Raw genomic sequence first — 15,784 nt, forward strand, 5'->3', positions numbered from 1 at the left:
ACCTAAGGAATGAGAGCTGTCCCTCCAACAGGTGCTGGGCTCCAGGGCTACCAACCACAAGACCACTTTTCTTCTTGCACTCTCTTGCTCCGCTTGACTCCCATTATGGGGCTGGAGCAATTAGAAATCACTGCTGGCACCTGGTATGGGTTGCTCAGGGCATTTTTGCAGACTCCTTAACCCTGGAGCACCACCGGGGTGGGGATGGAGGGGGCTGGCTATGACTGTTGCTTGTGGAGAGTGCTCTGTGTGGCTCTACCTCAGAGACCAGCTGTTCTCTGACGGAGGTGGTGTGGTGGTCTCAGACATCCAGCAGGCCCAGGGCCAGGTGAGACAGCACCTATGTCCTGAGTTGGTCCCTTTAATGCCTTGGACAGTTAGAGGGAACAGGTGCTAAGAGGAACGCTGTTGCTAGGCAGTGGGAACCAGCAGCGGGGCCTGAATTCATGGGGCCATGGGCTTTCTACAGCGAGCTTAAACGGGGCAACGTGACCACTGTCATTGAGACCGTCGGCCGAAGGCTGCGAGACTCCCTGGGCCGAACCGTGGATCTGGGGTTGACAGGGAAGCTGGGAGCGGTGCACCCCAGTGTCGCAGTGAGTGGGGACAGGTGGCATTACCTCCCTGCCCCTGTGTGGGTATCCCCTTCTAGAGGGCTGTGACCAGGGCATTGGGGAGGATGGTCCAGCCTAAAAACAGAGCCTGGGCCCCAGAGCCCCAGCCGGGTGGGATGGGCACCACAGGGAAGTAGCACTAAGTGGTCTTTCCCCTGGCATACCAGGACAGTGCCAACAAGCTCGAGGAGAACGTGTATTACTTCGGCCGCACTGTAGAGACATTGCTACTCCGCTTTGGCAAGGTACCCTGGCTCCTGCCACATCTGGGGATGGCTGGCCCTCCAACTTTGGGGTCAGGGAGATGGGGTGTTTTGCCAAGTGTCCACCTTCGGGACCAGGCTTAGAGATCTTGGTCACTGTGGAGGGGTGGGGTGGAACTGCCCGACCCCGGGGCCACTTGGGTGGTGCCTTTTCAGTAAAAAGAGGTTCCTTGCAGTAGGGAGGGCAGCCCCATCTGGGCCCAGATCTAGGGCCCCGCTCTGTGAGGCTGTTGCTGCTGAGGGTGACATGAAGCACAGTAAGCAACAGCCTGTGGCCTCAGCCAGGTTTCTGGGACCTGGTCTTGGCTTGACCCATGCCCAAATCTAGACAGAAGGGATAACAGGCAGCCAGCGAGCCCGCCTCTCACCACCCAAAGGGAGAGGCAGTGTTAGATTCCTTTATGGAGGCATGAAGTGAGTCTTAGAGATGGCTGAAGCTGTGCCCGGGGAGTGAGGTCTTAGGTTGTGAGTTTCCCCGTGGGCTCTGTGTTCACAGACCATCGTGGAGGAGCAGATGGTCCTGAAGCGGGTAGCCAACATCCTCATCAACCTGTATGGCATGACGGCTGTGCTGTCGAGGGCCAGCCGCTCCATCCGAGTGGGGATCCGCAACCACGACCACGAGGTGAGCCTTTCATGCCAGCTTTGTCCTCTGAACTTTAATGAGGCCTGTGGTTGAGGGAGGGGGTCAGTGGGCGGCATGGCCCAGTCGGGACAAGGAACTGGGCAAGTCAAAGGCCTCAACCCAGGCATGGGCCCAGGAGGCCGGTGGGTTTGCTGAGTTGTGGCCATAGCCAGCACTGGTGGTCCGTTCCAGTGAGAAGGTCTGTGCTACTCAGGACACAGGGCTACTCGCTTTTGTCTTTCTGCCTGCGGGAAGAGGGATAGGTGAGTAATGGGATCCCAGAGTTTGTGCCCTCACCCCATCTGCCTTCCTTACCCTCAGTGGCTGGATGCAGTCACTGAGTGCCTCCTGTGTGCTGGATCTTGACATGCATTGTCCCACAACAGCCTGTGGGCACTGGGATTACGTTGGCCTTCCTGCATAGAGGAGCCTGAGGCTCACAAATATTGAATAATTTGCTTTTGGGGACAGAGCTGGTTGAGTCAGGGATGGAATTAGAACCCAAGATTCTGATTCCTGCACCAGGCCTTTTGACCTTGGCCAAGCTGCTGAGTTTGGCTGAATTTCTCACACACCAGGGAGGGGGTGCCCTAGGTCATCATCTTCAACCTTGGTTCTGACAGGTTCTGCTGGCCAACATCTTCTGTGCAGAAGCTTATTACCAGAATCTCTTCACCCTGTCCCAGCTGGACAAGTGTAAGTAGTGTGGCCTTGCGGGGGGTGGGGGGGTGGCGCTGAGTGCAGGTGACTGTTGATGGCCAGGCTCCTAGGGCCTGCCTGCTGCTCACAAACCTCTCCCTTGAGTGAGGGCTAGTAAGGTCAGGTTCACCTGCAGGATGGCTTGCCAGACAGTAACAAGTTACCTGCAGATGAAGACTGTCAGAGCCCACAGGCATGGCCCAGCCTGCCTGACCTGAGTCTGGCAGCTGCCCTCCTAGCAGATAGCCCAGGCTTTGGCTCTAGTCCGTGCAGGGGCTTGGCTCCTGGGGCTGTTTGTACCGTAGTCACTTCGCCATGTCTGAAAACGTCCGGCTCGGATTCTTCTGACCTTTACAGTCGTTTTGGCCTCAGGGCTCCGTGTCCTGTGTCCCCTGCTGTAGAGTGCAGCCGTGTTGCCAAGTGATGGGAGGAGAGGAGCACATAATTCTGTGCAGCTCCTGGCTCCGGGTGCTGGCGTGTGTTGGTCTGTGCTGTGGCGGGGAGACGGGGTTGCTCCTCTCATAGGCTTGACTGGCAAGAAGGTCCTTCTCCAGGCCCTGCTCCCACAGGATCCAGAGTTTTTAGGGATTAACACAATGAGCCCTTCGTTTTCCAGGATGAAGCCCTAGCCCTGTTTCTCCCCGCAGCCAGAATCACTTCCTGGGGCTGTGGAAGTGGAGAGTTACCTTCAGGGTTCCTTCACAGTGGGTGTGGGCTTTTTCTTTTCTTTTTTTTTTTTTTAAGCAGTAGCAGCCCCAGCAATATTTGTTCTCACAAACCTATTTTTTTTTTTCTCCCAGATTCTCCAGAAAATCTAGATGAGCAGATTAAGAAGGTGTCCCAGCAGGTCCTAGAGAAGCAGGCCTACATTTGTGCCCACCCTCTGGATAGGACATCCTGAAGCAAACCAACAGTGTTCCCTGCTGCCCCCAAGCCATGGCCCATCGATGGACAACTTTCTCCGGCAGATGGAACACTGGGGTTTTTTCTCCCCCATGTATACCAGAGGGGCCTTCTGACCTGAGGGGTACCTCTTTAGGCTTTGCCCTGGGGGCGCTGCTGTTTGAACTGGTCCCAGGTTCTGAAGAGACAGAGCAAAGAGAGAACGCAGTTGGTGACACCTGGGATTTGAGGGGCTTCCGCTAGTTTCAGAGACGTCACAGTGGCGACAGGCTTGTGGCACTGGCTCTGTGGGAGGAGTTTGGCAGGGACCTGTTTGAGGCATGGAGAGCCGCTTCTGCTAGGCCGCACGTTCTTCTTGTGGACTGTGCATTCTCCAAGAAACCGCCTACAAACTGTAGGTGGAACAGATGCACTTAATAACAAAAGATATAAAAATGCACAGTTTGTGTTTACCCTTCTAGCCTTTGTGCTGTACTGATCCTGTTTTTCCTCAGAACCCTGAGGCCCTCCCTCTAGTGATGGCCTCCAGTGCGTTCTGTCCTCACCCCGCAGGAAGAGGGGCCCTGAATGCTGAGGACCACGTGCCCAGGCCAGGCCACAGTGTCCTGGGGATTACTGAGCACGTCTCTGGTCTTTCTTAGGTGATGGGTACAAATTACATGGTCTGGTATAGCATATGCTCTTTACTGCCTGGGGCCTTTCTCTGCACAGTCTGTACAGAGCTTGGCCTCCACTCCTGAAAGGGGGGACAATGCAGAATCGTGAGGGATGCTAATAGGCCTTTGCATTTTTCTGGACTCCTTTCTGCTCTTGCTTGCCGGATACAGTGGGTCCCAGTGTGCTCACGCAGGCAAGCTTGGAGCTTTTGTCTGGATTTGGGGCCGTTTGGGGCTCCCGAAAACCCACCACAGATGTTGTCTTGAGGTGGGAGGAGAAGGCCAGACTCTTTCCTTTCCCTTTAAGTACAGTCTGTCTGGTGCGCAGACACCTCAGCTGGCCTCGGCACTTTGCCAGGGACTGGATAACTGATCTTCAAAAGGTAAAAGTTGACAAATCTTATGACATCAGAGCTAACCTTCTTAAGTATTTTGTTGGCGAGAAGAGTACGAATCTGGGACGGTACAGGGACTGGAGGATGCACAGAGTGCCTTTGCCAAGGAAACTTGGGAAGCAGCTGTCTAGCCCCCACGTCCTGGGAAAGGGGACTTCGCCATAGGCCCTGTGGCAGGGGCATGCCTGTCAGCAGCTGGTTTTCTCTTCATCTAGCCGAGTTTCAAAGGCTGAGACCCGTGGTTCGCATCTTGTTTCCCAGCTGCCATTTTTGAGTTTTCTTTAAGCATGGTGGGGAGGAGAGGCCCCGGCTGCCAGACGTGCCCAGGGAGCGCAGGCTGGGAAGGCCTGCAGGGAGCCCAGCGGCAGCACTCGGGCCAAGGAGGCAAGCCTGGCATTGCTAGGCAGGGCCACCCCAACAGGTAACAGGAGAGCTTCAGGCAGCCCCAGAGCCCAGAGCCTGTTCTGAAGGGAGGCAGCAAGGGCCAGATGGAGCAGGGGGTACAAATTTCAGCAGCTTGTCGGCATTTCCTCCTGCTTCATGGAGCTGTTAGCAACCTCGGGGGTTGGGGGAGGAAGGAAATCCATTTGTTTATCTGCTCTGGCTTTCAGGGAATGGTTTCTCTGGCAAACCTTGTCACTAAATTCTTTGTCCCTGAATGAAGTTTCTGGTAACCAGCAAATTTGGGTTCTCTATCAACCTATAAATGGAGACCCATCTTTATAAACAGAAGGCTAAAGGGACCCATGCTTCTAGATTCCCTTCCTCTCTCACACACAGGGCGATGGCAACATCATGGAGCAGGAAGGGAGTCAGAAGGTCCCAGAGGTGCCGAGCCTCTGCCCCAGTTGCTGGCCAGGCATCCAGACGTCTTGCCTTTTGAGGCCCAGAAAGCCCTTAGACCGATTTCCCCACTTACATGTTTTATAGCTAAGAAGCCAGGTCCAGAGGGGCCCCCTCACTTGCTCAGTTGGGTAAGTGGCTGGGCTCTTGATTATGGCTCAGGCCCCAGGTTTGGGCCCTATGTCAGACTCCATACTCAGAGAGGCATCGGCTGGAAGATTCTCTCTCTCCCTCTGCCCTGCCCCCGCTTGCACATGCACTCTCTGAGCATCTGCTGTGGTGCCGGAGACCAGGAGCAGTGAAGGGACTCACCGTCACACAGCAAGTTAGTACTACAGCTCCAGCTAGAATCCAGGGCTCCTGAGTCAGCCTAGCACATTAATGCCTGCCCCATTCTGACTCAACTTCCTAGCTTTAGCGAAAATGAAAAAGCCAAGACGCCAAGCAGCAGAGACCCTGACTGCCCTCATCAGGAGGCTCCATCTTGCAGAGGCCTCTGTTACCTGTCGCAGGCCTCGGCACTGGAGGAGGGGGCAGCTCCAGGAAAGGTGGGGGCTGCCTATACAGGTCGAAGTCCTGGTGGCGCCGGTCCCAGCCCCACCGCTCTCGATCCAGCATGGTAGCAAACCCGGCATTGTCCCTCCGCTCCTACACGGAGAACACCACAGGAAGTAAGGAGGGAGGTCCCCGCGGACACTCCACCTGAGCCCCCACTCTGCCCCGTGGACCTCTTTTAGCTCTGGGACGGTGCCAACGGGCAGCAGCCTCAGGTGACAGTTGCTTTCCGGGCTTCTGTGAAGACCTGTCAGTTGGAATCCATTGGCTGTGAGCCAGGCCTGGCGGGATCTCTTCTTGGCATTCTTCTCCTCCTCCTCAGAGTCCTGAGGTTCCACCATGGCCGAGAGGTACTTCTGGGAGTACGTGAATCTCTTCCTTGGCTCCTGCAAACGAGGGGCAGACAAGAAGAGGGAAGGGCTGGTAGCAGCCACCGCTGGTGTGGACAGGCCCTCCAGTCTCCAAGCAAACACTGGAAATGGTGGCACGTGGGAGCGGAATGACAGTTCTTGACCGCATAACCAGACCGCTCAGAATAACTGAACTGGGGGGTCATGTTCGTGTTCTCTTCAACAGAGCAGCCGTTCTCCAGAGCGAATGTGTTAGAAGCCTAAGCTGAGGTATTTCCTTTGGGGTGACAGCAACGAGCTGCTTTCTAGAGGTAGGGCCTTGCAGCTGTTTGCAGCCGGGTATACGGGAGCCTATGCTGAGCATCTCTCAGCTCTCCCTCGTGTGTGAGGGATTCCCACGGGGTGCGGGAACAGAACACCTCTCCCCCCAGCACCTGGTCTTCTTCCTCTTGCTGCTTGGCTTTGTGGTGCACACCAGAGTGCCCCTGCTGCCTCCTATGTTCAGATGAGGAGTGAGCTCCCTGGATTAGCCAGTTACTGTTCTGTCTGGTGTATAAGCACGGACTACCTGCCTCCCTCCCTGGGCCTCGCACTCACCTTGGCCATCTCTCGATACAGCTCCTTCTTAGCAAGCTCTGTGGAATTCAGGGTTTGGATACTGTAGTTATAAACTGCGTCTTTGGCCGGGGCAGAAATTCGGATCACCTTCACCACAGACTTCGAAGGCTTCTTAAGCTGGTAGGCTCCAGTAATATTTTTCTGAGGAAAGAGACACCAGTCATTATACCCAGACCCCTCAACGCCAGCTGCCAGCTAGTGGTGAGCAAGGTGATCTGTGGGGCACGGCCGCAGTGTGCAGGGATCACGTCTCGAGCTCTGGAGCTGCTGTGCCATCACAGAACCTACCAGAGGGCCATCTGCTCCAGACCTTCACTGTCCAACGTGGCAGCCAGGGCCAGAAATGGGATTTGCCTAAGGCCAAAGTAGCTGGAATTCACAACACCTGGCCACAGATAGAATTTGGGGCTTCGATGGTCAGAAGTGGGAGATGCTTCATGCTTCTGTGGATATACAGGGGAGATGGTGACTTCAAGCAGTAAGAACTACCCACCCTGCCCATGGTCAGCTTTTAGTGCTGACTACACAGGAAGTATCACCTTCTCTCCAGAGCCCCCAAGACGGTCTGTCAGCTTCCTTGGGGAATGAAAGCTGCAGTGAAGAGAGAGAACAGAAGGTGGCTGGGACCCGGAAGAGAAGGAGTTGCATTCTTAAGCATTGTGCAGTGCTGTTTGCCCGCCACTTGCCTATCAACCTTCAGCAAAATCACAGTCTTTTGCTTTGGGAAAAAAAAAAAAAATTTTTTAACCGAAGATGGTGACTTTGACTCACATTAACCACATCTTTAGGCCAAACCCAAGTGTCTTGACTTTGTAATCTTTGAGGAATTTCTGTAAGAGAATGCAAAATAAGGAAAAGATTCAAAAATCTGTGATTCACATATAGGAGAGAAAAGTGAAGGCAACAAGTCAAGGCAGTTTGAGAGCAAGAGGGTCTGGAGGCAGAGGCAGGCCACAGGTCCTTGGATGAGGGACAGGACTCCTGCCATGGAGCCCCTTCAAGATGACTATGCCAGAAGGGCCATCCACGCTGGGACCCTGTAATGGCACACAGAGCTGCAGTCAGAGCAGTGAGTATTCTGTCCAGTTTTTCTGGTTGTTCTCTGTTTGGGGGGGGGGGGGTGGTTTCTGAATGAGCCAGTCTCCCTTTATAATAAGTGCAAGTCCCCTGTTCCTTCCAAACCTTAGAGCTAGAGCATTACAACCTAGAGAGACCGATTTCTCCTTTCATGGTACTTACTCCTTAGAGTTTAAAATGGATGTTCTGACCAAAAAGAGACTCCATGGTGAGGTTAGAACAGTGGTCCACGGTTGTTCCGGACACTGGGGATTGCCAGCCCTGGGACTGAAGGCTGCAGGGAAATTTGGACTCGCAGCCAAAGGAGCTAGATGCCTGAGAAGTAGAACCAGCATAAAAGACCACAGACACAAACTGAATGGAAGCCAAGCTGTTGGAAGAGACGGGATAAAAATTCAAGGCAAATGTAATAATCAGTCTTAAAAGCAGCAGACTAAAGAAATAGTGTATGTAAAACATCAGAGTTGAAATAAAGGACACAAGCGAGCAAGACACCCTGCAGAAGTGGGGCAGCTGTAGAAGGAATGAGTGAACTGGAAACAAGCTTGAGGTAAAATTAGAAAGCCTGAGTTCAGAGACTGGGAACCAAAGTGGAAACAATCCAAATAAAAGAAGTTGCAAAAGGAAAGGGAAAGCAGTAGGAATTTTTTTTTTTTAAAGATTTTATTTATTTATCAGAGAGAGGGGGGGAGCGCGATCGAGCACAGGCAGACAGAATGGCAGGCAGAGGCAGAGGGAGAAGCAGGCTCCCTGCCGAGCAAGGAGCCCGATGTGGGACTCGATCCCAGGATGCTGGGATCATGACCTGACCCAAAGGCAGCTGCTTAACCAACTAAGCCACCCAGGCGTCCCAGCAGTAGGAAATTTTAAAAAAGCAGGAGCCGGGGTGCCTGGGTGGCTCAGTGGGTTAAGCTGCTGCCTTCAGCTCAGGTCATGATCTCAGGGTCCTGGGATCAAGTCCCGCATCGGGCTCTCTGCTCAGCAGGGAGCCTGCTTCCTCCTCTCTCTCTGTCTGCCTCTCTGCCTACTTGTGATCTCTCTCTGTCAAATAAATAAATAAAATCTAAAAAAAAAAAAAATCACTAAAACCAAGGTTGTAATGGTCTTAGAAAAAAAAAAAAGGAGCCTCAGAAAAGAGAACAAAAATGCCAAGCCTGGGCACACTGTTAGCGACAGGTAAGACCACAAAGGTAAAGACAAACTCTGAAAACTGCCAGAGAAAGAGCAGGCCACCTGTGCAGGTAAAAGTACCAGACTGGCCTCCAATTCTACAGCAGCAGAACTGTGAACAAGAACTTGAACCTAAGACTGTATACCCAGACAAGATGGCCATTCCATTGACAGCAGTGTGTCAGTTGTACAAGGCTTGGGAGGTTTACACAGACTTTCCTACACCCTACACCCTAATCTGTGTAATGGTTTCATAGGTATATACATAGATTAAAATGAAGGATGCTGTATACCTAAGATTCATACGGCTTACTGTATTTAAAGTATACATCTAAAAAGTAATACCAGAGACAAAAGGACCTATCATATTTATAAAAGAAATCAACAGGCTAAGGAAGTCTGAAATTTGTATATATTTAAAACATAAGCTTGACAGATATAAAGCAAAAACAGGAGATGATAAACCTATAATCATATCTGGAGATTTTTTTTTAAGATTTTTTATTTATTTATTTGACAGAGAGAGATCACAAGTAGAGAGAGAGGCAGGCAGAGAGAGAGAGGGAAGCAGGCTCCCTGCTGAGCAGAGAGCCCGATGCGGGACTCGATCCCAGGACCCTGAGATCATGACCTGAGCCGAAGGCAGCGGCTTAACCCACTGAGCCACCCAGGCGCCCTCATATCTGGAGATTTTAACAGACTTCCCCTAGAACCTGAGAGAAGAGACAGAATTTAAAGATAAGGATATAGATTTGTGAAAGGAAAAAAATTTTAAAAAAGGTTGATGTGTTTGGAACACTATCAACAACTACAGGATACTTTTTTTTTTTTTTTCAAATATTCTGGAACAGTTTCCAGGATTAACCTTATTTTGGGCTGTAAATCAAATATCAACAAAAGATAGAAATTATACAGAATATATCCTCTGATCATGCAGTCAAGGTACAACTGAATAACAAAAAGAGGTAACAAAAATCCTAAAATGTTTGGAAATTACACAGTATACTATTAACTAACCCATCAAAGGACAAATGAAAATGGAAAATAGAAAATTATTTTTAACTGAGTCATCATGAAAATAATGATATACAAAACCTGGGGGATGAACTTAATGTTCATAAGAAGTTTTTAGCCAAAATGAATACATTATAATGGATCCCAGGACCCTGGGATCATATCTGAAAATTACCTAAACGTCCATCTGAAGAAATTAGAAAAAGCAGAGCAAATTTGAGCCAACAAAAGTAGGAAGGAATAAGAGTAGAGATCCATGAAGTAGAAAATAAATGTAAATATGGAAATTTAAAAAGCAACAGATCTTGATTCTTTGAAGAAAATAATGCATTTGTAGGTGCAATTTCAGTGAAGATCTCAAATACCCATAAACTAACATATAAATAGCAACCTGATCTGACTGCATTGGCCTTATATATCATTGGGGAAAGGATAGGCTTTTAAGTCAAGTGCTGGTACCGTTGAACATGTGGAAGAAATGAAATTAGATTCCTACCTTCATACGAAAAATAAATTCCAGGGGTCCCTAGGTGGCTCGGTCTGCCTTCAAATCAGGTCATGATCTCAGGGTCCTGGGATTGAGCTCTGCATTGAGCTCCCTGCTCAGTGGAGAGCTTGCTTCTCCCTCTCCCTCTGGCCCCAGCTATTGCTCTCTCTCTTGCTCACTCTCACTCTATCTCAAAACATAAATCTTTAATAAATCTTTAAATAAATAAATATTAAATAAATAAATAAAATCTTTAAAGAAAAATAAAGAAAATCTTTAAAGAAAAATAAATTCCAGGGGCGCCTGGGTGGCTCAGTGGGTTAGGCCACTGCCTTCGGCTCAGGTCATGATCCCAGGGTCCTGGGATCGAGTCCCGCATTGGGCTCTCTGCTCAGTGGGGAGCCTGCTTCCTCCTCTCTCTGCCTGCCTCCCTGCCTACTTGTGATTTCTCTCTGTCAAATAAATAAATAAAGAAGAAAAAAAAGAAAAAGAAATTCCAGATAAATTCAAAATTTAAATCTGATGAACAAAAATTTAAATCTTCTTAGAAGAAAACGCTGAATAGTTGTATGACTTTGGGATAGGAAAAGATTTTAAATAAGGCAAAACATTTAGGTCATAAAAGAAATGGAAATTTTACAAAATAACTTTTGTCCCTTAAAAGATGGCAATAAGGGACGCCTGGGTGGCTCAGCTGGTTGGACGACTGCCTTCGGCTCAGATCATGATCTCGGATTCCCCGGGATCGAGTCCCGCATCGGGCTCCCAGCTCCAAGGGGAGTCTGCTTCTCTCTCTGCCCTTCTCCTCACTCATGCTCTCTCTCCCTGTCACTCTCTCAAATAAATAAATAAAATCCTAAAAAAAAAAAAAAAGACGGCAATAAGAGTAAAAAGAAGTCAAGCACCAAAAGAAGATTTGCAATGTTTATAAAATGCCATTGTTAGCACTGAGAACATTAAAACTACCTAAAGTTCAAAGGAACACATTTACAGAAGAAATTATTAAATTTCAAATAGTAAAAATATATTGAATAAAAATATATTCAACTGCAGCAGTAAACAATGAAATGCAAAGTAAAATCTTCATAGAGACTATTACACATTAGAGACTAGCAATAATTAAAGTCTGACTATAAGAGGTATGAGCATGGATGTAGGAAAATAGAAAGTCATGCATGGTTGGCAGGCATATAATGGTCTAAACATTTTGGAAAATAAAGTATTACCCAGACAAGTCAAAGTACAATTTAGCAATTTTTTTTTAAGATTTTATTTATTTATTTGACAGAGATCACAAGTAGGCAGAGAGGCAGGCAGAGAGAGGGGGAAGCGGGTTCCCTGCTGAGCAGAGAACCTGATACAGGGCTCGATCCCAGGACCCTGGGATCATGACTTGAGCTGAAGGCAGAGACTTTAACCCACTGAGCCACCCAGGTGCCCCTAATTTAGCAATTCTAATCCTAAATAAACCTCTCAAAACAGTTCTGCATGTCTATGTTAAAAATATGTAATTACATTGTTTAAATAGCAAAACATAAGAATATAAATGCCCATTAATAAATTGTATAGGTGCGTGGGTGGCTCAGTTGTTACACATCTACCTTTGGCTTGGGTCATGATCTCAGTGTCCTGGATTGAGTCCTGCTGCTTCCTCTCCCTCTGCCACTCCCCCTGCTGTGCTCTCTCCCTCTCTCTCTTAAATAAATAAAAATAAAATCTTAAAAAAATATAGTAAAGCAAAGGATAAAGTGGACACAACTCCCCAAGGCTCCCCCAACCCCCTGCCACAGACATCGTAGCAAATAGAAATAAGTAAAATTGTAGTTAGGAAGGAGGAAGATAGGACTTCCGGGACGGTGGCGTAAGGAGCTCAGTCCTCTCCTCAAGAAACAATAAATCTGGATGAAATTGTCAAAAGCAACCACTGGAAATTGTCCAAAGGCATACAAAAAATTTAGATATGTTTACTCATAAAAATGTGCTGAACTTCAGGAAAGCACAGTCAGAGTTTGTGTCATTCTTGCCACCCCAGGGCACTTAACGGCAGTAGTTCTGCTGGGGCATGTCAGTCATGAAAATCCGCGGCTGCTCTGCTCATTTGAACGCAGACTTACTCAATTTGAACTGCGGCTTGGCAAACCCCATGTGCGCAGCTAATTATAAGCAACAATAGCAATCTCAGCAGCAAAAAAACAGAGCTGCCCCCCTGCTCAGCAGGGCTGAGGTTGCAATCCTACATGTGGCAAGCAAATTAATCAAAATTTAACGGGGAGAGACAGGAAATGAGATAGCCATAAAGGACCTTGACATGCTCTTCATACATCCCTTGCTGACTGCCTGCCTGCATATGCAGAGGAGACATGAGAGGCCTGTGAAAAGCCAAAGCCAGAGCCAACTTTGAATGCATGCCCCTACCCACACACAGATCCACTGAAACAGGTTGGAAGCCTGGGTGGCTAGAGGTACGCAACTTCTAGCCATTTACTGGCTGATCACTGATTGAAGAAGACATGGCGGTGACTCCAAGGAAGCCAGGCTTAAAAATAAAAAGCAGTTTTAAAACCAGCAAAGAGGGGTGCCTGGGTGGCTCAGTCGGTTAAGCAATAGATTCTTGATTTCGTTTTAGGTCATGATCTCAGGGTCACTGAGTCCCACAGTGTGCAGCCTGCTTAAGATTCTCTCTTTCCCTCTCCCTCTGCTCCTCCCCCCAACACTCATGTACACACACACACACACACACACACACACACACACTATCTAAAAACAAAACGGATGCCTGGGTGGCTCAGTTGGTTAAGCATCTACCTTCAGCTCAGATCATGATCTCAGGGTCCTGGGATCGAGTCCCACATCGGGGGGGGGGGTCCCTACTCAGTGGGGAGTCTGCTTCTCCCTCTGCCTGCCACTCCCCCAGCTTGTGCTCACTTTCTCTCTATCAAATAAATAAAATATTTAAAATATAATAAAAGTAAAAACAAAACCAGCAAAGATAATCAGCTTGCTACAGACCACTGAGGAAAGAGATTCCACATATTTTGTGCAAGCAAGTTATTAAATAACAGCCACCACCATCACCCTTAGGGAGAAAAAGCAAAATCCAGAGCTGCTGCAATGCATTTCCTATGTCTAGTTTTCAACCAAAAATTAGGAGACACGCAAAGAAATAGAAAAGTGTAAACCTTAATTCAGGAAAACACAGCCGTCATTAGAAACTGTCGAGTGAATTCAGCTGCTTGACTTAACAAAGACCTCAATGCAGCTGATACAAAAACTAACTAAAAATTATTTCAGAAATTTAAGGAAATATACAACGAGTCAAGAAATAGGCAATCTGAATAAAGAGATTTTCCAAAAAAGCTATATAAAGACTGAAGTTCTAAAGTACAGTAACTGAAATGAAAAATTCACTGGAGGGACATAACAGATTTAAGCTGACAAAGAATCTGAACCTAAAGATAGAGATTATCCAGTCTGAGAAATAGAAACAAAAGAATATTTTTTTATATTAATGACCTGTGGGACATTGTTAAGTGAGCCAACATGCACATAATGGAAGTCTGAGAAGGGGCAGAGAAGGAGGAGCAGAAAAAAGTAGTGAGACATTAAGGCCTGAAAGATTGACCTACTGACATAGGGAAGCTCAATGAACCCCAAGTAGGGTGAATCTAGAGAGATCCCCACCTGTACATACTAGAATCAAACAGTCGAAAGAAAAAGAATGAAAAATCTTAGAGCAAGAAAAAAATGACTCACCATGTATACAGAAACAATATAAATAATGGCTTAATATTCATCAGAAACAACAGAGACACAATGTAATGATATTTTCAAAGTGCTGAAAGAAAAAATATTCTCAGTAAATACCAAGTATTCTATGTCAAGCAAAACCCATCTTTTAAAAGTAATAGTGAAATAAAAATATTCTCTGATAAAGGTAGAATTTGTTGGTAGTGACCTGCTTTTATCCGATATACTAAAGGAGATCTTTTGAAACAGAGAATAAATGACACCAGATGATAACTAAAATCTACATTAACAAAATCATTGGAAATGATAAATACATAGTACACATAAAATCATATATAAACATTTTCCTTCTCTCAAATTCGAATCTGGAAGACATGATTGCATAAAACATTAAAACTACATTTGGGGATTGTTTTATACACACACACATATTGTAACATAACAACATACAACAATAACAACATAAAGGAGGGGTAGGAAATGGAACTATATTATAGACGTTTCTACATTTTACCCTAAAAAAGCTAAAAATAATCTAAACTAGATTGTGATTAAGATGGATATAATGGAAGACTCCTAGAGAACCCACTAATAACTTTTTTTTAAAGATTTTATTTATTCATTTGACAGAAAGAGATCACAAGTAGGCAGAGAGGCAGGCACAGAGAGAGGAGGAAGCAGGCTCCCCGCTGAGCAGAGAGCCTGATGGGGGGCTCGATCCCAGGACCCTGAGACCATGACCTGAGCTGAAGGCAGAGGCTTAACCCACTGAGCCACCCAGACACCCCACTAATAACTTTTTTAAGGAAAAAATTCAATGAAGGAATTAAAATGGTGCACTAAAAATACCTGTTCAACACAAAAGGAGGCAGTAAAGAAACAAAGGATCGAAATCAATATTAAATATATTTAAGAAATGACATAAATCCAACCTTACCGATAATTATATTATGCATAAATGGACAATCAACCAGCAAAGTTTGTCAGACTGGATTAAAAAAAAAAAAAAAAAAGATCCAGCTATCTGCTGTTTAAAGTAGACACATATTAGATGCAAAGCCACAAACAGTTTGAGAATCAACGGTGAAAAAATATGTAGTATGCAAACTGGAAGGGAGCTGGTGTGGCTACATTAACATAAAACAAAATGGTTTTTAAGAAATGTTACTAGAGGGGGCGCCTGGGTGGCTCAGTGGGTTGAAGCCTCTGCTTTCAGCTCAGGTCATGATCCCAGAGTCCTAGGATCAAGCCCCACATCGGGCGGGATCTCTGCTCAGCAGGGAGCCTGCTTCCCCCTCTCTCTGCCTGCCTCTCTGCCTACTTGTGATCTCTCTGTGTCAAATAAATAAATAAAATCTTTAAAAAAAAATGTTACTAGAAACAAAAAGACATTTCATAATGATTAAAGTCAGTTCATCAGGAAGATATAAACATAAACGTGTAACAACAGAGTCCCAAAATATAATAAATAAAAATCTACAGAATTGAAAGGAGAAATAGATGATTCAGCCATGAATAGAGACTTTAATACCTCAATCTCAACAACTGACAGGACAACTAGAAGGAAAATCAATGACATAAGACTTGAACAAACAGAGCTGGCCATTATATAACATTATGTAACATTGTTACAGTGTTAGAAGAATATATATTTCTTTCAAGCCTAAGGATGGATCTAGGCCATAAAACAAATTGTAATAAATTTCACAGGACAGGGGCACCTGGGTGGCTCAGTCGTTAGCATCTGCCTTTGGCTCAGGTCACGATC

At 47.0% G+C, this 15,784-nt stretch overlaps 2 protein-coding genes across 6 annotated transcripts in view; one reads left to right on the top strand and one right to left on the bottom strand.

The window, feature by feature from the left end:
* The window catches only part of ACAD9 (acyl-CoA dehydrogenase family member 9), a 40,628-nt gene extending 37,072 nt beyond the window's left edge, over positions 1-3,556 (top strand). The window contains exons 14-18 of the mRNA XM_032333849.1: positions 470-596; positions 782-859; positions 1,374-1,502; positions 2,126-2,198; positions 3,002-3,556. Coding sequence (XP_032189740.1) covers positions 470-596; positions 782-859; positions 1,374-1,502; positions 2,126-2,198; positions 3,002-3,102 — 508 coding nt within the window. The 3' untranslated portion in view covers positions 3,103-3,556. The remainder of the gene's footprint in view (positions 1-469; positions 597-781; positions 860-1,373; positions 1,503-2,125; positions 2,199-3,001) is intronic.
* CFAP92 (cilia and flagella associated protein 92 (putative)) overlaps positions 1,499-15,784 on the bottom strand; it is a 67,054-nt gene continuing 52,768 nt past the window's right edge. For 4 of the 5 annotated variants that reach the window (XM_032333536.1, XM_032333453.1, XM_032333374.1 and 1 more), the window contains 3 exons: positions 6,501-6,662; positions 5,727-5,939; positions 3,656-5,646 (listed from right to left, as the gene is read on the bottom strand). In XM_032333536.1, coding sequence (XP_032189427.1) covers positions 5,413-5,646; positions 5,727-5,939; positions 6,501-6,662 — 609 coding nt within the window. In that variant the 3' untranslated portion in view covers positions 3,656-5,412. Of the gene's footprint in view, positions 1,748-3,655; positions 5,647-5,726; positions 5,940-6,500; positions 6,663-15,784 lie in introns of those variants that run through there. The other variant, XM_032333625.1, reaches the window with a different exon arrangement.

This window comes from Mustela erminea, chromosome 1 (assembly GCF_009829155.1).
Source record: "Mustela erminea isolate mMusErm1 chromosome 1, mMusErm1.Pri, whole genome shotgun sequence".
NCBI classification, from domain to species: domain Eukaryota; kingdom Metazoa; phylum Chordata; class Mammalia; order Carnivora; family Mustelidae; genus Mustela; species Mustela erminea.